This window comes from Pseudocercospora fijiensis (assembly GCF_000340215.1).
Source record: "Pseudocercospora fijiensis CIRAD86 unplaced genomic scaffold MYCFIscaffold_19, whole genome shotgun sequence".
NCBI lineage: Eukaryota > Fungi > Ascomycota > Dothideomycetes > Mycosphaerellales > Mycosphaerellaceae > Pseudocercospora > Pseudocercospora fijiensis.
In genome coordinates this window covers 159,117-179,447 of record NW_006921550.1, presented here as the reverse complement: position 1 = coordinate 179,447, position 20,331 = coordinate 159,117, and the positions used below count along the sequence as shown (strand labels likewise).

Sequence of the window (20,331 nt, the reverse complement as noted above, 5' to 3'; positions counted from 1 at the left end):
TATTGATGAGACATTGATTGGTCGCTAGGGCGCGGTCGGCTAGCTAGGGCTCGGTTTAGTATCGAGGTCAGACGCTCACCTGATGGAGCGGAGCCTCATCGGAGTTTCTTGGCTTGCCAAGGGCTCCGCCGCGAGGCGCAGCTTGCTGCCTTGATGCCTTACCGTGCGAAAGAGGCTAGAGGTAAACGAACGGAGAGCACAGACCAACTAGACTAGCGCCGACCTTGTTGCTTCTTCGCCAAGAGAAACAACATCATCACGCTAAACGTCGATTGGTCATTTCCATCACCATCTGCCATGGCAGAGTCTTTGAATGCGGCCTTTGATCGGCTCTCACTATCCTCGGACCAGCTGGACAAGGACATCGACGATATCTTGGACCAAGGAAAACCACGCAAACGAATACGGAAGTCGCCAGACGAGGTCAAGGCTGATCTTGAGAAACGATTTCTAACACCTTCAACATCATTCAGTCCAGAATGGCTTGACAAACTGCAGCAGCGATGGGATGCTCCCACAAACTACAACGAGCTCTTCGCCCTAGGACCAACGCAGACCAGGACCATTATCCGTTTCACGAGAGAAGGTCTCGAAGGCCGCGTAACAGGATACAAGGAAGTGACCGTACCTGCAAACAGTGCCACCGCAAAGAACTCGACTTCACTGCTACGTAAACCGGCAAACCGAGCAGAGTTCGTGAGAGGCGCTTCTGGATTTTATCCTTTTGCGCCTGGTGGTCTGGATGCTGTCGAAGCCACTGCAGCTTACGAGGATGAATTACTACAGAAGCAGCAGCCAGACGGCAGCTCTAGATTCAACAAGCTTGATAAGGTCATCAACTTCGCTGCCGAGGGAGGACTTCTCGAAGTACCACCAGGCTTCACCCGTGGTCTTCGTGTGAGCGAAAAGCCAAAGCAAGATGATCAGAATGCCAAGGAGATTGAAGACGTCCTTGGCGAGGAATCAGACGTCCCCGAAGCCATGCAAAATGGAGTGCCTCTGCCGAAGGAAGATGATGATACCAAGGATGAAGAGGAAGCTGAAGGCGAAGAAGAGCTCGATGCCCTCCTTCCTGTCGAGTTCCCTGCTTTAGCCGCTCATGGCCCACTTGCTCTTGCTAGGAACAAGCAAGGCGGTCGTGAGTGGGCCCACATGGTCGATGTCAATAGAGATATCACAAACTTTCGCGAGCTGGTGCCAGATATGGCTCGAGAATGGCCATTTGAGCTCGACACGTTTCAAAAGGAAGCTGTATACCATCTCGAGAACGGCGACTCTGTATTTGTCGCCGCCCACACCTCCGCAGGTAAAACTGTTGTTGCCGAGTATGCCATTGCGCTGGCTGCCAAGCATATGACCAAGGCAATTTACACATCGCCAATCAAGGCTTTGAGCAACCAAAAATTTCGAGACTTTAGGTCAGAATTTGACGACGTTGGTATCTTGACTGGTGACGTGCAGATCAGACCCGAAGCAAGTTGCTTGATCATGACGACGGAGATTCTGCGGAGCATGCTCTACCGTGGCGCAGATTTGATCAGAGATGTCGAGTTCGTCATCTTCGACGAAGTTCACTACGTGAACGATCTAGAGCGTGGCGTCGTGTGGGAGGAAGTGATTATCATGCTTCCAGAGCACGTAACATTAATCTGCCTATCAGCAACGGTGCCGAACACATACGAGTTCGCTTCCTGGGTCGGCAGAACCAAGAAGAAAGATATTTATGTCATTTCTACACCGAAGCGTCCAGTCCCTCTGGAACACTACTTGTGGGCCGACAACAGTGACAAGAAGATGTTTAAGATCGTTGATGCGAACAAAAGCTTCATCGAGAAGGGCTGGAAGGATGCAAATGATGCTCTTACCGGACGCGACAAGATCATCGCAGCCGAGCAGAAAGCGAAGGAGAAGGAAGAAGCCGCAGTCGCTGCAGGTCGTGGCGGCAGAGGAGGCCGCGGTGGTCCTGCTGGACGAGGCGGTCAACGTGGTGGTGGCAATCAGCGTGGTGGACCGCAGCAAAGAGGTAGAGGACAGCCTGCAACACGCGGTCAAGGCAACATTGCGCGCACGGGTCGCGGAGGTGGAAGAACAACAGCAGCACAAGACCGCAACACTTGGGTGCATCTGGTACAGCACTTGAAGAAAGAAGAGCTGCTGCCTTGCTGCATCTTTATCTTCTCTAAGAAGCGCTGTGAGGAGAGTGCCGACGCTCTGTCAAATCTTGACTATTGTACAGCAGCCGAGAAGAGTGCCATCCATATGATTCTCGAGAAGTCGCTTGCCCGACTGAAGTCAGACGACCGGCAGCTGCCACAAATCCGCCGTATTCGAGATCTGCTGAGCAGAGGAATTGCTGTGCACCACGGCGGTCTACTGCCAATCGTCAAGGAGTGTGTCGAGATTCTCTTTGCCAGGACCTTAGTAAAAGTTCTCTTCGCTACTGAGACATTCGCCATGGGTCTCAACCTGCCGACCAGGACAGTAGTCTTCTCTGGCTTCCGAAAATATGACAACAAGCAATTCCGAGATCTATTACCTGGCGAGTACACGCAGATGGCTGGCAGAGCTGGACGTCGAGGACTGGACACAGTAGGCTATGTCATCATCGTCACACCAGGCGCAGACGAGGCACCGCCAGCAGCTCGACTTCGACAGATGATGCTTGGCGATCCGACCAAGCTACGATCGCAGTTCCGCTTGACCTACAACATGATTTTGAATCTCCTACGAGTCGAGGCGCTCAAAATCGAGGAGATGATCAAGCGCTCATTCTCTGAAAATGCAACGCAAGCATTGTTACCAGAGCATGAAAAGCAGATCAAGGTCTCGGAAGCAGATCTGGACAAGGTTGTGCGAGAACAATGCGACATCTGTGACAAGGATGTCGAGACTTGTCACGACGCCAGTATAGATTTCCAGCGGCTTACAGAAGCGCTTCACCTCAGCATGCTTTCGACGCCAGTCGGCAGGAGAATGTTCCAGCCAAGACGAGTCATCGTTTTCAAAGGCAGAAATGACGCTCGCACAGCAGGCGTACTACTGCGAGAAGGTGCCAGCAAAGGTTCGCCGCCCACTTTGCAGGTCCTGGAGGTTTTACCAAGGAATAATCGAAAGAAGCAGAACGAGGACTTTCTGCCATTCCTGCCACACTTCCGCCGTCGCTTCATCGCTCTACCGCAGAGCGAGGGCGAAATGCAGCTACGAACAGTGACGGTTCCACTTGGTGATATTGAGGCTCTGACCGGCACGCATATCAAGATGGATGTCAATCGTGTCTTGCAGAGAGAGTTAGAAGCGATGAAAGAGGTGAAAGCGGAGCTACTCGCCACCTGCTCATCGTGGACGTCTTCCAGCTGGAATGAGTTGGACTACTATAAGTACTTGAAGGACATGAACATTCGTGCCATAATGGACGAGCGGGCCAAATTCGCGGCCATCGCCCAGGACCGCGAATGCATTCACTGCCCAAACCTGCCGAAGCACTTCGCCATGGCGCACGATCAATGGGTGATCAAAGACAAGATTGACTCAATTCGGCAGCTCATGTCGGACCAGAATCTCCAGTTACTGCCCGACTACAATCAGCGTATTGATGTGCTGAAGAAGCTTGGATTCATCGACGAGCAGTCTCGTGTCGAGCTGAAAGGCAAGGTGGCCTGCGAGATCCACTCTGCAGACGAGCTCGTTCTGACGGAATTGGTGCTTGAGAACGTTCTTGCCGATTATGAGCCCGAGGAGATTGTGGCTCTGCTGTCTTGCTTCGTCTTTCAGGAAAAGACGGACAACACGCCAAACCTCACTCCAGCTCTCGAAAAGGGGATCGAAACGATAGTCAAGATCTCTGAAACGGTCAACGCGGTCCAGACTTACTACCAGGTCATCCTGTCGTCAGACGACTCGAATGACTTCGTCTCTCGACCTCGCTTTGGACTCGTGGAAGTGGTGCATGAGTGGGCTCGAGGGATGCCGTTCAGTCGCATCACGGACCTAACAGACGTGTTGGAGGGGACTATCGTGCGAGTGATTACCCGATTGGATGAGACGTGCAGAGAGGTGAAGAATGCGGCGCGGATCATTGGAGATCCTACGCTTTTCACCAAGATGCAGGCGTGCCAGGAGCTGATCAAGCGGGATATCTGTGCGACGGCCTCCTTGTATTTGTAGTTAGTCATCGAATAAGAAGCTGCGCGAGGGAGGTTCATCGGAGGTTGAAAGGTCGGTGGGAATGTGATAATGCATAGGTCATCAAAGACTGTCTCGCCACATGGGATAGATCAGGACATGTTTAGAACATGGCGTGCTGCGCCACGTGGTCGTAGTCGTCAAGTGGCTCCGGGTAGGTAATCAGAATTTGCCATGTCTGCCCAGCGGTGGGATTGAATGTGTGATGAGCCTGCGGCAGGTTCTTGTGCTTCCCATTGACCTTCACGCATTCCCTGACCATTTCCATTTGCATTGATCGTTGACACCCTGGAGTCGTCTCGCAAACTCTGGTGTCTTGGAAGGCACGGCATCTTATTTAAAGTTATTAATCAATCGGTGCGGAGGGTGCATCGCGCCTGCCGCTTGCCGCCTGGCTTGGCAGGAACCTGGCCTACTTTCGCAAAACTGCATAATAATACCATCCTCCCCAGCACAAGCTTCTTTTGCTGCTCCTGCGGCATTGTACACGCGACTGAGCGCCCGGCAAGTCACCAGCCAGCATCTGCCAATACACTCACCCAAACCCCGTCCGACCCTCGAGTCCCGCTTGGCGGCGGGAAGGGAACCGCGAGGCAGAGCTGTCTCTGCGCTGACTGACACATCCACCGCGCCGCCTGCTCGCGCTCGCGCGACGACTTCGACTTCAAAATGGACGCCGCCGCGCTCCGAACCCGCATCCATGCCACCCTTGACGCAAATGCGGATGTCCGGCGGCAGGCAGAGCAAGAGCTGCGATCGGTATGCTGTCCTACACCCGTCTTTCGTGCTTCTTGTGGGGAAAGCAGGCCGCGGAGGAGAACAACAGGGCCTGAGTCAGGATGCTAACAGGCTGCACGCGTCTAGGCCGAAGAGCAGACTGGCTTTCTCGATGCACTGCTCAACATCCTCGAGCAAGAACAGGAGAATGGCGTGCGCCTGTCCAGTACGTAGACCCCTCCCTACCCACTACCACTATCACATGCAAGATCTGCCTTCGGCAACGCACGTGGCAGCCCAGATCCGGAGGAAGACGGGAAGGACCCACTAACATGTGCTACAGCTGCCGTCTACTTCAAGAACCGCGTCAATAAGGGCTGGGCCAAGGTCGAAGACTCGCAGACCACTACTGCTACAATCGGTGACGATGAAAAGGCCGCTGTCCGCGCGCGACTCGTGCCTGTTATTGCTAAAGCCCCTCCAAACATCCGACCCCAATTGATCGTCGCCCTGCAAAAGATCTTACACTGTGACTTCCCCAAGCAGTGGCCCGACTTCGTCAGCGTTACCATCAACCTCCTCAACTCGAACGATGTGTCTGCAATTTTTGCTGGTCTGCAATGTCTGCTGGCCATCTGCAGAACGTATCGATTCAAGCTGGGTGACTCGCGAGGCGACTTTGACAAGATTGTGGAGGCAACATTCCCGCAGCTCCTCAGGATCGGAAACAGCCTGGTCGATGAGACGAACTTGGAGGCAGGAGAAATGCTGAGAACAGTACTCAAGGCCTACAAGCATGCTATCTACTTCGAACTGCCGATGCAGCTACGATCACATCAAGCCATGGTCGATTGGTGCACGCTGTTCCTGCGTGTCGTCGCAAAGCCACCTCCAGAGAACTCGATGATGGAGGATGTTGATGAGCGAGAGCTGAATCACTGGTGGAAGTGCAAGAAGTGGGCATATGTCAACCTCAATAGGCTCTTCGTGAGATACGGCAACCCAGCAAGTCTACAAAAGGGCAACGGCGAGGACTATACACAAGTGGCGAAGAGCTTCATCTCCACCTTTGCACCTGAGATTCTGAAAGGATACCTGGCACAGATTGAGCTCTGGGTGCAGAAGAAGATCTGGTTGAGCAAGCCATGCCTAAGCTATACTCTTGGTTTCCTGGATGAGTGCGTCAAGCCGAAGGCCATGTGGGATCATCTCAAGCCACACATGCCTATCCTCATCGAGCACCTGCTCTTCCCTGTTCTCTGCCAAAGCGACGACGATCTGGCACAATTCGAGGAAGAACCAGCAGAGTATCTGCACCGAAAGCTAAATTTCTACGAAGAAGTCTCGGCCCCGGATGTTGCGGCCACCAACTTCCTCGTCACGCTGACCAAGGCGCGCAGAAAGCAGACGTTCGAAGTGTTGTCGTTCATCAACAACATTGTCAACAAGTACGAGGCTGCTCCAGATGACCAGAAGAATCCGCGTGAGAAGGAAGGTGCGCTTCGCATGATTGGTACTCTGGCCAACGTCATCCTGGGCAAGAAAAGCCCAATCGCCGACCAGGTCGAATACTTCTTTGTGCGACATGTATTCCCAGAGTTCCGCAGTCCTCATGGCTTCCTCCGAGCTCGTGCGTGCGACACTCTTGAGAAGTTCGAAAGCCTCGACTTCAAGGATCCTGGCAATCTCACCATCATTTATCGCAACATCCTCGAATCGATGGCCGACCCAGAACTGCCTGTTCGTGTTGAGGCTGCTCTCGCCCTTCAACCTCTGATCAGACACGATCCTATTCGAACAATGATGCAGCAGAACATCCCGCAGATTATGCAGCAGCTGTTGAAGCTTGCCAACGAGGTCGATGTCGATGCGCTCGCAAACGTCATGGAAGACTTCGTTGAGGTATTCGCTGCTGAACTTACGCCATTCGCTGTAGCGCTTAGTGAGCAGCTGCGCGACACGTATGTTCGTATAGTTCGCGAGCTCATCGAACGCAACCAGTCCAAGGACGGAGATGGCGACTACGGCGACTTTCTCGACGACAAATCCATCACTGCGCTTGGAGTGCTCCAGACGATCGGTACGCTCATCCTTACTCTGGAGAGCACTCCAGATGTCTTGGCCCACCTGGAGACCATTCTCATGCCTGTCATTACCATTACCCTCGAGCATAAGTTGTACGACCTTTACAATGAGGTCTTCGAGATCATTGACAGCTGCACGTTTGCTGCTAAGACCATCTCGCCGACCATGTGGCAGGCATTTGAGCTCATCCATCGCACTTTTAAGTCTGGTGCTGAGCTGTATCTCGAAGACATGCTTCCAGCTCTTGAGAACTTCGTCAACTATGGATGGAGAACTCTTCTGGAAAACCGCGCATACCTCGATGCTATCGTCGACATGGTACGCACCATCTTCAAAGATGACAAGGTTGGTGGCGTCGACCGAATTTGCGGCTGCAAGCTTGCCGAAATCCTCATGCTTAATCTGAAAGAGGGCATTGACAACTATGTGCCCGAGTTCATTCAGCTTGCCATGAGCGTCCTCGCGTCTGATGAGCTCAAGGTCAAGTCGTATAGAATACACCTGATGGAGATGGTCATCAATGCCATTTACTACAATCCGCGACTATCGCTTAATGTCCTCGAGGCAAATGGCTGGACGAATAAGTTCTTCAGCTTGTGGTTCTCGAGCATTGACAGCTTCACGCGAGTGCACGACAAAAAGCTTTCGATTGGTGCGATCACTGCACTATTGACGCTGCGAGCTGAGGAAGTGCCTCAAAGCGTACAACAGGGATGGCCAAGACTGCTTCAGGGCATTGTCCGACTTTTCCAGACTCTACCTGCTGCACTCAAGAATAGAGAAGAGGCGCAAAGAGATGAAGACTTCGGTCTCTCTGGTGACTATGATGACGATGACGAGGTATGTTTCCACGCCAATCGTTGACGTGCCATTGCTCACATCATAATAGGAAGAAGAGGAGTGGGAGGCTGAAGATTGGGAGGCCGAGGAAGAAGCCGAGACAACTGACATCAAGGACGAATCCACAGCCTACCTCGACTTCCTCTCCCAGCAAGCAAGCAAGTTCAACGCCGCTGTCGGCGAAGACGAAGGTGATGATGAGCTCGAAGAAGAAAGTCTTCTGGAAACGCCTCTCGACTCCATGGAACCGTATGGCCTCCTCAAGCGGACACTCGAGAGCATGTCGCAACAGCAGCCACAATTCTACCAGCAGCTCACTGGTATGCTAGGCCCTGAGGAGAGCCAGGTCGTCAAAGCCGCCCTTGAGCAGGCAGACAAGATCCAGACTCAAGCGCAACAACAAGCCGGTGCTGAAGGAGCTGCTGTTATACCTGCCCAGCAGGCGAACGGAACGAGTTGAGTAGCCTCGAACGCTCCGTGTGAGCTACCGAACCGTTATGCTGGGTACGGAGAAGACGTTGCCAGAATGAATAAACAGCTGCAGCAGAGACCTCACTCGGCTGTATTTGATAAGGCCGTACGAAGTGCGAGAGCGCATGACGAACGACGGGCGGAGGAGCGAGCACAACTTGACGCTGTCTTCAACCTCCGATGAACCTCCCTCGCGCAGCTTCGCATTCGATGTCTGCTACGAGTGCTCGCATTTCGACAGTGGGCGGCCATTACTACTTGCGCTTGTTGTTTTAAGATAGATTGATACCCCCCCATCTTTGCGGCCGACTTGGACTTGGAATGGTCTTGAGGATGACGCCTAAATTTCCCCTGGCTTGGCATGATGAATGAAAAAAGGAAAGACGGAGGTATTACATTACATTACACTGCCCTGTGGATGATGATCGATGTTGATGCAGATGGAAAGCGAACGAGTGAAATAGCATTGGTCTTGGAATGAAGGTGACTCGTTGATGAAATGAGAGCTTTGCTTGCGTCATTGACTACTACGGTTTCTTTATCGTTGTTGGTGATGATGTGAAGAGTGTGAGTGGGAGATTGGTTCGGGTCTGAGTACCCTCTTTCCCACTCGCTATCCTAGCTTGACACTATGCTGACGCTGACACGCTGTTGTTGAGTCTCCTCCCGTCGCTGTCCTCATACTTCTGCCATTACGCTACACCTCGTTGACTTGCACGCCAAGAAGTTCATGAAACATAAGGCCAAATTAGTCACCTCGTCGACTTTCAAGCCAAAAAGTTCAACATTGAAGCCAAATTAGTCTCCTCGTCGCTCTCTTCCAGTAGCCATGAGGTCTTCGTAACTCCACAGCTTGCGAGCGCTGACACGGTCGTATTTCGCATGGCCCGACTCTCGCTGCACGACCCTGATCCGATCATTCAGCTCGGCTAGCCATTCTCTCGTCTTGATATCCAGTCCATCCTCAAAGTCGCCGAGATCCCAGACCCACTCTGTTAAGTTCTTTATCTCTCTCTTCCAATCAGCCGTCGAGGCTTCCGCGTTCATCTCCAGCATCTTGATCCTGGACTCCGCATTTCGCAACTCTTCAACTCTGCCGTTCATCGCGACAAGTCTCGGGCCATGCAACGAGACGAGGGTCTCCTGTGCGCTGACGTCTGACTCTAGGCGTTCGACTTTCCTGGTCAAGTAGTCATAATCGGCAGCGGCAGTCGACTCAAGCTGGTTGACTTGTCTTTGAACTTGGGACTGGAGCTCGAGAAGTTCGACGTTGCGGCTTAGTTCCGTCGTTTGTTTCTGCTTCTTCTCAAGATCTGCCACGCGACTCACGATGCGGTGGTGCTGGGTCATGCTGGGACGTTGATTGCCGCCTGCACTCTTCTTCATCTTGGTCTTCAGCGCTTCGAGCTCGGACTCCAGCTGCTCATTGCGCTTCTCGGATTTATTGAGCTTCTTAGTCATTTCCTCGAATTTGATGGAGATATCTCGAAACTTCTCATTTGTCTTCTGTTCAATCACAGTCTCCATCACTCGAACATTATTGGCCGACATTTCGGCGTTCCCGTCGGCGCCCTTCTGAGGAGTATTCTCTTTCAGTTGGAGGATGCGTTCGTCGATGGCCAGCTGCTTTGTCTGGAAATCCAGGACTTTGGTGAGGAGTTCGCGCAACTGGGACAATTCGCGGTGACCGTTCGGATGAGTGTCTTTGCTGCCATCGACAGTGATATCACCGAAGTTGCCACCGCTCAAGCGACTCGTGATGTCCTCGACAGGAGCGGATGTGACACTGCACATTTTGGCGCGCTCGAGGTGCAGCTTGGCTTTGGCGGCAGGCTCTGCCTTTTCGCTTGTTGCAGGTGCAGCGGTGTCAAATATTTCGACAGTACCGGTGGCTTCTTTATCAGTCGTGTAGTTCAGTGGTGCCTGGTACGACTGCTTCTGCTTGCCTGAGACCTTCGTCATTATCGTGTTGATCACTTTTGTTAGCGTGATTTTGCTGGTAATACGCTGAATTGACTCAACTCGCTCGGCTTCGGAGTGGGTGCAAGGTTGGTACGTAGCACTGTCGCTGTCGTTCCCGCTGATTTGTCAATAGGAAGGTGTAAGACGAGACATTTGGCAAGAGAGAGCAAGGCTCAAAACAATTTGGCAGGGAGTACCAGCCTGCAAGAGAAGCTCCGATCCACGAAGTCCAAGATCGAGAATATGGAAACGGACACCGACCTGGATGGAGGAAGTCGTGGACTTCAAGGACTGGCGCCAGTTCATTCGTGAGGCCGATCTGGGAAGAGATTCCAAGGCCAAAAAGCAGCTGGGTAGGCTTGGTCGTCGTCTCAGAAAATTCGCTGGGATTCGATCCATCTGTTCTCCACGCTGCTCTACCATGAGCATCTTCTTGCTCTTCCCTTTGAGAGATTATTGCTTCCAGCCACCGATTGCCAATATCTCGATATCTCGATGTGGCTCGAGTGGCGCATTCTATGCCGTGGCATGTCCTCCAACAAGTTAGATCTGCAGCCGTCGAGATTTGCCGATGTCTTCGCGTGTTGCGTCGTGTGGCCGGCTGTAGGTCTCGTGATAGCTTTCCTCTCGGGTGAAACGGAAAATCTGTCAACAGCATTCTCCGGCCGACGACTGCATACAGTGCAGGTCATTTCAGAATGATCTGTTGGCGCTGAAGTCGGTATGTCTTGGCGCTTTGTGTGCCTCGACGTTCCTCCACTTTTGTGACGACCTCCAAAATGAAGGTCACCCGTGGCCCCGCGTACTCGTCGTCACTCGCTTGGATACGGTTCTCGGGCAAACCGTCGACTCTGGGTGCCAGGCTCATTGCCAGGTCCGCTGTCGCGAAGAAGGAAACCACGTCCTGAAGGCGACTGTCTGCTGTCCTGGCGTGGTGATCGTGATCTTTGGTAGTGCCGTGCTGGGGATGCATATCTATCCGACTGCCGATACAGGGACTCGGCCCTGCTGCTGTAACCGGATGACCGCTCTCGAGAAGGAGAACGGCCTCTCCTGTCACGTCGTAATGGTGACCGCGATCTTTGAAGGCGTTGGTCTGGAGATTGTGCTCGCTAAGGCTGCCTGTATCTGGTCAGAGACAACCGTGACTAGCCCGGCCGTGATCACACTCGGATATACCCATGTAGTTCTAGACGCGTGCGAGGCGTGTAGAGAGTGTGATGAGGAAGCAGAAGAGAAGAGTAAAAGCGACGAAAAGATTTTTAGATGGCATCGGTCGTGCCACGTGCGGTGGCAGGCAGGCAAGAGGGAAGGTGCGGTGCTCGTTCCAGCACGACGCGATATCTTCGTGCAGGCCACTCTTTTACGCGTTCATGTGCGATGATTCAGTGATCTGCAAAGGAGGCAGCTCCGATGCTGGTAGCGGGACGTCACCTTCTTCTCTAGAACTAGAACGACCGTTCCAATACATGAAAAATTGTTCTGTGTCGCACGCTTATGCACGATGAATTGCTGGCCGGTCGACGTTTTGCCGTATCGACCGCCCTACTCCAAGATCGAAAGACGCCTGCCGAAGACGACAGCGAAGAGGAGGACAGACGCTATGCTATGCTCCGAGCAGTGAACATCGCGGCAGTGGAGGCGAGCAGGAGGTCGTGGCCGCGGCAGAATCTGGCGCGGAGCGAAGAGTTCACGCGGTGGTGGTGCGCCAGGCGGTCGTCGCGAATTTCTTCCGCCCGTGAAACTTCACATGCGCTATCGTTCGTGTACTTCAATGAAGAGGCATGGCCTGGATAGTGCAATGCTTAGTAAGGACACGAGAAACGCTTTCCTTTCATGCTACAGCCATGATACTCAGCCTTCTCCACCCACCATCTTGACCCAAAAGTCGACCCCGTCACTCTTTCAGAATTCGAGGTCATCCTCATACATATCCGGTGCCCTCAGCAGTCCCGCTCTCGGGAAATCTTCATGACCGAGTTGTGAGTCCCATACGACGCAGCCTCTAATTGCGACCCTCTTGTCAACAAAAGATTCGGCGTTGCCGCGCGACCGTCTCTTGAAGATTTTGAAGCTTCTGTTGAAGATCTTGAAGCTCTTCTGCCAAATGCCTAATGTCTCTCCTCAGGTCTTGGAACTGATCCCTCACATCTAGCAAATCGAGTGCAGAAGATGCGTGCTTTCCATTTTCGAAGCGGGCTTGGAGCAGAGAAAGCTGACTCTGCAGTTGCTTTTGCTGCTGTCGCAGATCATTGGTGGAATTCTCTTGCTTCTGAAGCTTTTCCACCTTTTTGGAGAGGTCGCGGTGCTGGCCCAGGCTGACGCTATAATCACTCTCAGTGTTCCTGGTACCCTTCTTCTGCTTCATCTTGAGATCGTCGAGCTCATCTTTCAACTTCTTGTTCTCGGTCTCCGCCTTGTCTTGTCGGCTAACGGCGCTATCAAGCTTAATAGCAAGGTCGCGGAATTTTTTCTCGGTGACTCTCTCAACGACGCTCTCCATAGCTTTGGTGCTATTGACGGACATCTTGCTGGAGCCCTGGGAAGTCGGGAGCGGTGGGTTCTCTTTCAGTTCCACCAGGCGAGTGTTAATGGCGAGCTGCCTCGCTTGGTCCTCTTGGATCTTCAGAAGCTGCTCCCTCAGCTTGAATAGCTCTTCGTGGCCGTTTGCCTTGCTTCCCTCGATTCGTAGGTCGCCAAATCCACCACCGCCAAGTCGACTTGTGAACTCAGTGAGGGCGTCTGCCACAGCAGAATGCAGCTTGGCCCTTGCGATATCTTCAACTTCCTCCATCGCTTTGGGTGTTGTTGTCTCCTTGTCGCCGCTAGTAGTGCCTGATGACATGTTTGACAACTTGGTGATAGAGCTGTCAAATGAAAGCGGAAGCAGTGGATAGAGGCGAAAGAAGAGAATGATGAGTCGCATGGGAACCGGCAAGCGCGAGCGTTGCTTGGAAGACTCTGGGTAGGGCCGTTTTCACATGTAACGGTCGCCACAGCAAAGCACAAACATGTACACTGAAGTTCCAATGCGTACCTTCTCCTCTCCCGCTCCTCTCGCTTGATACACGATGCTCGCCGTCCAGCTTGCGAATGCTCCAGACACAAGACGTTTTCATGATCCTCATTCGAATCTCTCAGCCAGCATAATTTCCGCATCCATTTCGCGCAAGTTACCAGTCCTCGTAATCAACATATTCATCCTCGCTTCCCTCGCGGCTGTCGCTGTCCTCAATATCGCTACCTTTGCTCGAGAAAAAGCCAGCGCACTGTAACCCGTCCCACTCATTGGCAAATGAGTCCTCGTAGTCAATGCTTCCCAGAACACTAGTCCTGACCTGTGCAGTATCATTATCGATCTTCTCTGAAGCGACCACCGCCTCGTCCCGATAGTCCAGCTCTGCAATCTTATCCGCCAGACCTTTCATCTCGGCTTTCACGTCCAACTTTATTAGATCCTCCAAGCATGTAAATGCATAGTTGAGGCTATTTTGCATGTCGGAGCATCTAGCTTCGAGAGGATTGGGTGTAGTACGGTGCGCCTCGCACAGCGCCATGTCATGCTCCAGCTTTGAAACCTTATTCATCATCTGGTTGTGCTGGTTCATGCTTGGAAAGGAGCCCTTGAGACCACTGATGTTTCTCGTCTTGAAGCGAAACTCGAGGTCTTCAATCTGCTTCTTCAGAGCGGCGTTCTCTTTCTCGCTATCCTTCAACCGTTGAGAAAGTAGACTCATATCGCGGAACTTATCCGCCGTAAGTCTTTGGACGACTGCCTCGATCGCGGCAATATTGTTGGTGCTCAGACCGCCGCTTTTTGTAGTGGCTGCAGCAGCTGCTGCGGCTTGCTCTTCTCTGATTGCAGCAGTGCGAAGGATCTTCTCCTGGCCAGCTTTGACTTCCTGAAATAGCTGTCTGAGCTCGAACATTTCTGAGAGCTGCTGGTGCCGATTCTTGCTCGAGGTGCGACTCTCGTAGAACTCGCCATGCAAGCCGCCGGTTAGAAGGCCATCGACCTTCTCCGCAAGCTTTTCGACAGCGGCATTGGCATGCAGCGGGTCACTGCAACTATTGGTGTCGTCCTCTTGCGATGCCATGTTGAGGTCGAGTGACGCTGGTTGGCGAGGTTGAAGTGATATGTCGCAGAGTGAGGACTAAGCATCAAAATAAACAGGCTCGCTTATGCAGAGTTCAACGGCTATAGCATCTCCGAAGGCAAGAGCAGCAGTTCTCACATTCCGTTTCTTGGCATGGACGCACCTTTCATTACATCACTTCTCGGTCCATATCCCACAAGACGACTGTACCACGGGATTTGCAAAGAGATTGCAGAAGTGCTTCGACAGGCCAGATCTGCTTTCGGAGGAGTACGAAGACATGCTGGAGCAGCAGCTGTTTGCTTGGAGACGGACTGTTGAGAGTACGTGGCAGCCAATGGACGAGGGAGACTGGTCCCGGCTCGAGAAGAGCCCAATTGAGATCAGGGACGTTGTCGAGGAAGATGAGAAGTGGTTCTTGCAATGATTGTTCGTGATTTGTCCTCCAAGGTGCTCTCATAGCTCTTTGGTGCGAGCACGATTGTGTAATATCAACTTGTTACGAAGTGTCGACATTTTCGAGGTCTAGCAAGTATCCTTCAATGCCAAAGCGCAAAGCTGCTCCTTACAGCCATATCAGTCCTCCCGCTGCAAACTTGCCCGTGCTATTCCTTGTCGTGCTGGACTCTGCACGTGCCCTCATTCTTTCCGCCTGCCTTGAAGCAATCAAGACACAAGGCGAATTGTATCTTGAGCGCGGCAGCCCTCATATTCAGTGTCGCCGTCGAACCGGAAGCAAGGACTACCCGAAAGGCGATCTCAGTATGACGTGAACAATATGAATGTGTAGTGTCGTTAGGCCATTGGAAAGCCATGACTGCTTTTTGGAGTTTCCATAGCGTCTGAACCTGAAAGATAGCTGGCCAAACACCCGCGCTGGCTAGTCTCGAGAGGCATTTGCCCACATGATCTGAATAGAAGCTACAGATCTCAGGCCCGTGATTCTGTGTGTTGCTCTCTTGCAACAATACGAGGCTGTTTGGTTCGACGCCAAAAGATTCGTCCTCATAGTGTGTGTATCGTGGATCGAGCTCAGACAGGATGGTTCCGACGAGGGTTATGATTGTGGTCTTGAGGGCTCCATAGCACTCGTTCACGCGATTTTGGAGACTTCCTGTAATTGTATTAGTGGGTCGTTGCTCAAGCGATCGAACGAAGCTCATACTCATAACTTCGCTGCCCTCCTATTCTTCGCAACGAGCGTTGAGGAGGTCAGATATATTCCAATGAAACATCAAGACATGCGCGAAGAAGGCGAATCTAGAGGCGGTGTCCAGGCGAATCGTGGCCAGGAGAATTTGGGCGTACCCTCGAAGGTCTATTCTTGCTGGTCCCATGTTCTGAAAGTGCTGCAGGCACACGTTCGAGAACAGCGTGGCTGCCATGGCGCAATTGTACTTGTCGACGACCTCCGCATACTTGAGGAAGGCCGATGGCGATGGGAGCGCGCTGAGGTAGTCGCGATTGTGCAGCACCAAGCAAAGCAGTTTCATGGCCTCGGGATCATCGTCGGGTAACTCGAGACAGAAGGGCGTTCCGGCGTTTGCACCGATCAAAGCCTTGCCTTCTGCCCAGTCTTTACCTAGCATGGCGCGGAAGACGGACGAGTTCAGTCGTAGGACCTGCGAGTATACACGTAGCTCGATGCTGTCCTGGACCTGAAGTATGATGTCGCCCTCGTCGACAATGTCGTATCGTTCCATGACAAGTTGTTTGCGAGTGTCTGCAGATGCTAAAACGCCAGTTGGAAGAATGTCCTGTAAGCAGATACCTCGGTTGGAGTTGTGGTTGTTGCAGAAGTCGTTGGCCGCATTTGTTGACGTGAAGCAGCAAGTTCAGACGCTTTTGCACCACCTTCCCCCGTCTGCGATGCGTTACTGCCTTTCTTTTATCACAATAGAGCGTGCCAGGAATCGGCTTCAGATGACGGCTTTCCAAATTAGATGTACTGTACGTGATTAATTACATGTACTTCATTGACTTCTTCGTCTGCCACTTATGACTCCCGAACACCCTGAACCTCGTAATGTCCCATTTTGTTTGATGTCGTGACCATTGAAATAAACCCCAGCGCCAACGCAATGCTTTCTGCACAGATAGCTCATTTTCATCCCACACGACGATCTCCGCCTCACCAAAGACCTGCCACACCAGTGAACCACCCGAAGGTGAGCACCGTGATACCTGTTAGTGTGAGCAGACCGATCAACGTCTGCCTCTCGGCCAAACTCATGGCAGAGTTACACGTCGCGCAAACGTACTCCGACATTGGAGTGTATGGCTGGGGCGAGTACATGCCAAAGGTGAACTGTTGGTATGTCGCCAAATACCCTGCCTGAGGCGTAGCGCTGACGTCCTTGGCCGCATCGTGGATGATGAGCGTGTATGTCTCAGTAAGCAGTGGCACTGTTGCGCTGGCTTGGAATGCGCCAGTGTCCCAAATCACGGATTGAGTCGCCTGCACGGACTGATTCAGAGCGATTGTGTACGTCTCCTGGTTTTTGCTACACGAGGCCAAGATGTCAACTCGCGAGGGAGTAACGGAGAGAGAGGTGTAGTTCCAGGCAAAGGTTATGTAGTCCTTGATCTTGTAGTATGAGGTGGATTGAGCGTTTGGTGTGATCATCGACACGCCACCAGCTGGTAATCTGGCATCGAAAGTCTTCGTCTCCTGCGAGCCACTCTTGTTGGAAGACTTTGCGGTGGCGGTGCCGGTGTTCTTCGCAGTTCCCGTCGTCTTGTCTCCCTCGCTGGTCTTGCTATCGCCCGTCGCAGTGGCAGTGGTTGCAGCATCGTTGCTGTCGCGGGTCGTTGTCGCATCGCCCGTTGCTTTGGTATCGCTCTCTGTAGTGGCGGTATTGCCCTGCTTGGCAGAGAAAGAGAGGTCGTACGATGTCGACTGGTCGTCTCGTCGTAGAAGCGGCGCAATTTCGTTCTCGAAAGCCTCAACGGGTGCCCACGCTGCTCCTGAGGCTGCGCAAGCGGAGGAGAAGAGGAAGATGCTGGCCACAAGCTCGGATGGCCGCATTGTGGTGATATTATGTCTCGCGAGACGTATGTGAGGTGGTATGTCTGCTCTTGAGCACTACGATGGCCGATATTGCGGTGTGTACTGCTTTGAAAATGTGTCTGTGTATTCTGGTTCGCGTCCCCTCGTACCCGCCGAAATGGAACTCAAAGCTCGGCGGAGCCTGCCCGAAAATACGATTGCTGTTGGTTAGTAGCGAGTGACTGGTGGAACAGAGGCCAGAAGGCTGATATTTCTCGTAAGAAGCGAATGTCTTTGACGGGGCTGGTCCGGCTGGATGTGTGCGTGGTGGATGGTGGATGTTGAGACTCCGCCAAAAGTCATCGACAACTCGACACGCACTAGCCAGGAGGAGTCCGAGGATCCTTGCACACCCTTATTTTGGGAGCAGGTCCGTGCGCTGGGCAACGCTCGATATTAGTGGCAAAATCCGGAGCAAATAATGCACGTGACTCTACATCTTGACAAGATGTGGAAGCAGACTTATCTTGGCATTCTCTCGCTCTCGCGGACTACGTACTCCCTTTCTAGTCCTCATCCGATACTCACGACAGTATGAGTGTCTCTTTGTGAGGTAGTAAGCTGATTGTACTTCCGCAGAATGGCTCTCCAGTTGCCCAAACTGCCCTCAGAGCGTGTAGTATCCATAGCAGAGAAGGCTGAACCGTCAGACTCCACGACAGCAAACAGACGCTATATTTGCACCCGAAAAGTGTCCTGTATGCCATAGATCTGCTCTCGCATCCCACATGGACCAGCCATATCGAGGAGCTTGTGCTGCTTGGCAATTCAAGGTCACGCATGCGGACGAGGGAGCCGTCTGGCACCCAACTGCCCGACTTTCGCCTGGACTATCATCGGATGCACAGTCTCAATTCCCTCCCACACCGCACGGTGAGCGATATATCGCAAGATTGCCTTTGGTAGCAATCTGACGAAACTCAAGATCGTGGCTCCTGGTAACAGTCTTCTACCATGCCTCATTCATAGAGGGAAGCCCCAGTGTTGTCACGATTGGCGCAGGGATGAGAACTTTGCTCGAGTGTATCAGAGACGAGTTGGACCTCAAAAGCGCTCAGATTTACGTCGATCGGATAGGCTGCAATGAGAAGTGCAGATTCGACACGGAAGCAGCATATAATGTGGCGTGTGGTGTCTACCCTGCTGTAACTTCATGGGTCGACGTAAAAGAGCTGGATGACTTGGCGGCGGACATGGAAGTCGAACTTCGCGATGGCTCTTAGGACTTCGGTGAGGTTGCCTTACGGCCATCGTTATTCAAGGCAGAGAGTTCTTTTGCTCCCCCTAGCTCGTAACGGGGTTCGAGAAGAGTCTCACATATTGGTCTGGACGAAAGACAAAGCATACCCGCCGCTTTGGAGCCTGACATAACACATGTTCCTCCTCCGGCCTTCGAGTCTCTTGAGGTAGACGCTATATGCTTCGGCATGTTTGCTAGCCAGACGTGTCTCTGCGATCGGTACTTATATCTAGTGACTTGCGGTCACACCTTTTTCAGCACCACCAAGCTTCCCGTCGGTCCTCAACCATGGCCAAGACGAACAGAGAGCAAAGCCAAGAACCAGAGGAAGAGGAAGCTCCGAAGCAGCAGAAGAACAAGCACCTCTGGCAGCCAGACGAATTGAGAGCACTCTACCTTCTCTACGGCCACTTCGGTCTCAGCTGCAGCGGACCCATGAAAGACGACACAGACGAGGCCACCAGACTAATGAACAAACTCTTCAACATCGACTCCAGCAAAAAAGGCACCAAGACGAATCTTTACCGCTCAATGTACAAGGAACGGAACCAGGCAGGTAAGGGTTCGAAATGGGACGACATTATCCGTGGACCCAACGAGAAGAACAAGGCTTTCTACGACGAAGATGACCTGGACGCCTTTCGAGATGTGAAAAGGCGAATTGAAGATGCGGCCGAGGAGCTTGACATCACGCTGCAGGGAGATGACACCAAGGGTCCTTTCGCATATTCTGAAGCCGAAGCACTTAATGCTGCCGTGGATGCGGTTCGGACACCTTCTTCAAGCGAGCATGGACAAGAGGTTGAGAAGAATGGCGATGCGGAGGACTAGACAATCAATGCTTAAGAGTAGATATAGAGACAAAGAGTTGTCACAGACGCAGCAAGGACATTTCTTAAGTAAAGAGTGAAATTAGTTAAGATACCGATGCCGGTTACTATCGTAAGAAAAAAAAAACCCTCCCTTTGGTAACGTCGATACTACACATCCAACGCGTAATGCTACTTGCTTATCGACCAATCTACCTTCCAGCACTAATAATTCAAATTATAGCCTGCCTGCCTTCCTTCCTTCCTTCACGACAAAAAATCACAGGATCACTTAATAGGTCCTTTATAAATCAAACAGAAGGTGTCCTAGAAGAAGATCAAGCGAAGCCCCATCTCTCCGACGAGCCCTCGGATTGTAGGAAACTATAAGAAAGTGCTACAAAGCGTCTGCAGAGAGACAGGCCTTTCTTTATGGGGGACGGCGGGAGGTTAAAGTAGGTAGCAGTAGATAATTAGAGGAGATAATAACAAGAGGTAGAGGTTTCTTTTTTTTTTCTCGACATCATTCCCCGTGTACTTAGACTGAAATTTTTTTTTAAAGTGCCGGCTTTAGGAAAAAAAATTTTAGCGTTTGGATGGGGTTCTACCGTATTCGTTGTGGAGGTCGTCGGTACACGATGCCTTTTGACATTGTTGTGTAGGCAGTCTCGCAAACGTGTCGTCGAAGAGAGAGAAGAATGGTCTCACTCACTCTGTTTCTAGGTTGCCGCCGTCAAAGAGAGATAGAGTTCAACAATCTCACAGAATTTCCGCCATGGCGAGAAAGGGAAATGGAAAATATTGATTCAGTGTTAATACACACATCATACTATCTGACTGTTTACAGAGTAGACATGGAGAAAAATCTTTCCTGTCGTC

At 52.2% G+C, this 20,331-nt stretch overlaps 9 protein-coding genes across 9 annotated transcripts; 5 read left to right on the top strand and 4 right to left on the bottom strand.

Annotated features, from left to right (window-relative positions):
• Positions 1–297: 297 nt before the first annotated feature.
• On the top strand, positions 298–4,164 carry MYCFIDRAFT_43865 (uncharacterized protein; the record flags this gene model as incomplete). Its single annotated transcript, XM_007934276.1, has 1 exon — positions 298–4,164. The coding sequence occupies one exon, from the start codon at positions 298–300 to the stop codon at positions 4,162–4,164; it is 3,867 nt and encodes a 1,288-aa protein (XP_007932467.1).
• A 687-nt stretch (positions 4,165–4,851) lies between these two features.
• MYCFIDRAFT_43811 (uncharacterized protein) lies at positions 4,852–8,284 on the top strand (the record flags this gene model as incomplete). The annotated part of the gene is made up of 4 exons (XM_007934274.1): positions 4,852–4,941; positions 5,047–5,125; positions 5,243–7,824; positions 7,874–8,284. 4 exons carry the CDS (start codon positions 4,852–4,854, stop codon positions 8,282–8,284), a joined length of 3,162 nt encoding a protein of 1,053 aa, XP_007932465.1.
• Positions 8,285–8,880: 596 nt separating this feature from the next.
• MYCFIDRAFT_217129 (uncharacterized protein) lies at positions 8,881–10,257 on the bottom strand (the record flags this gene model as incomplete). The annotated part of the gene is made up of 1 exon (XM_007934339.1): positions 8,881–10,257. One exon carries the CDS (start codon positions 10,255–10,257, stop codon positions 9,094–9,096), a length of 1,164 nt encoding a protein of 387 aa, XP_007932530.1. The 3' UTR covers positions 8,881–9,093.
• A 1,021-nt stretch (positions 10,258–11,278) lies between these two features.
• MYCFIDRAFT_180543 (uncharacterized protein) lies at positions 11,279–11,765 on the top strand (the record flags this gene model as incomplete). Its single annotated transcript, XM_007934338.1, has 3 exons — positions 11,279–11,547; positions 11,589–11,605; positions 11,647–11,765. The coding sequence occupies 3 exons, from the start codon at positions 11,279–11,281 to the stop codon at positions 11,763–11,765; spliced, it is 405 nt and encodes a 134-aa protein (XP_007932529.1).
• Positions 11,766–12,280: 515 nt separating this feature from the next.
• On the bottom strand, positions 12,281–14,929 carry MYCFIDRAFT_200892 (uncharacterized protein; the record flags this gene model as incomplete). Its single annotated transcript, XM_007934337.1, has 4 exons — positions 12,281–13,124; positions 13,435–14,371; positions 14,518–14,668; positions 14,924–14,929. 4 exons carry the CDS (start codon positions 14,927–14,929, stop codon positions 12,281–12,283), a joined length of 1,938 nt encoding a protein of 645 aa, XP_007932528.1.
• A 609-nt stretch (positions 14,930–15,538) lies between these two features.
• Positions 15,539–16,057, bottom strand: MYCFIDRAFT_83981 (uncharacterized protein; the record flags this gene model as incomplete). Its single annotated transcript, XM_007934336.1, has 1 exon — positions 15,539–16,057. One exon carries the CDS (start codon positions 16,055–16,057, stop codon positions 15,539–15,541), a length of 519 nt encoding a protein of 172 aa, XP_007932527.1.
• A 211-nt stretch (positions 16,058–16,268) lies between these two features.
• On the bottom strand, positions 16,269–17,660 carry MYCFIDRAFT_212741 (uncharacterized protein). Its single transcript, XM_007934335.1, has one exon. It carries the CDS (start codon positions 17,380–17,382, stop codon positions 16,486–16,488), a length of 897 nt encoding a protein of 298 aa, XP_007932526.1. The 5' UTR covers positions 17,383–17,660; the 3' UTR covers positions 16,269–16,485.
• Positions 17,661–18,131: 471 nt separating this feature from the next.
• Positions 18,132–18,626, top strand: MYCFIDRAFT_200889 (uncharacterized protein; the record flags this gene model as incomplete). The annotated part of the gene is made up of 2 exons (XM_007934334.1): positions 18,132–18,276; positions 18,373–18,626. The coding sequence occupies 2 exons, from the start codon at positions 18,132–18,134 to the stop codon at positions 18,624–18,626; spliced, it is 399 nt and encodes a 132-aa protein (XP_007932525.1).
• A 305-nt stretch (positions 18,627–18,931) lies between these two features.
• On the top strand, positions 18,932–19,474 carry MYCFIDRAFT_83978 (uncharacterized protein; the record flags this gene model as incomplete). Its single annotated transcript, XM_007934333.1, has 1 exon — positions 18,932–19,474. The coding sequence occupies one exon, from the start codon at positions 18,932–18,934 to the stop codon at positions 19,472–19,474; it is 543 nt and encodes a 180-aa protein (XP_007932524.1).
• Between the last annotated feature and the right edge of the window lie 857 nt (positions 19,475–20,331).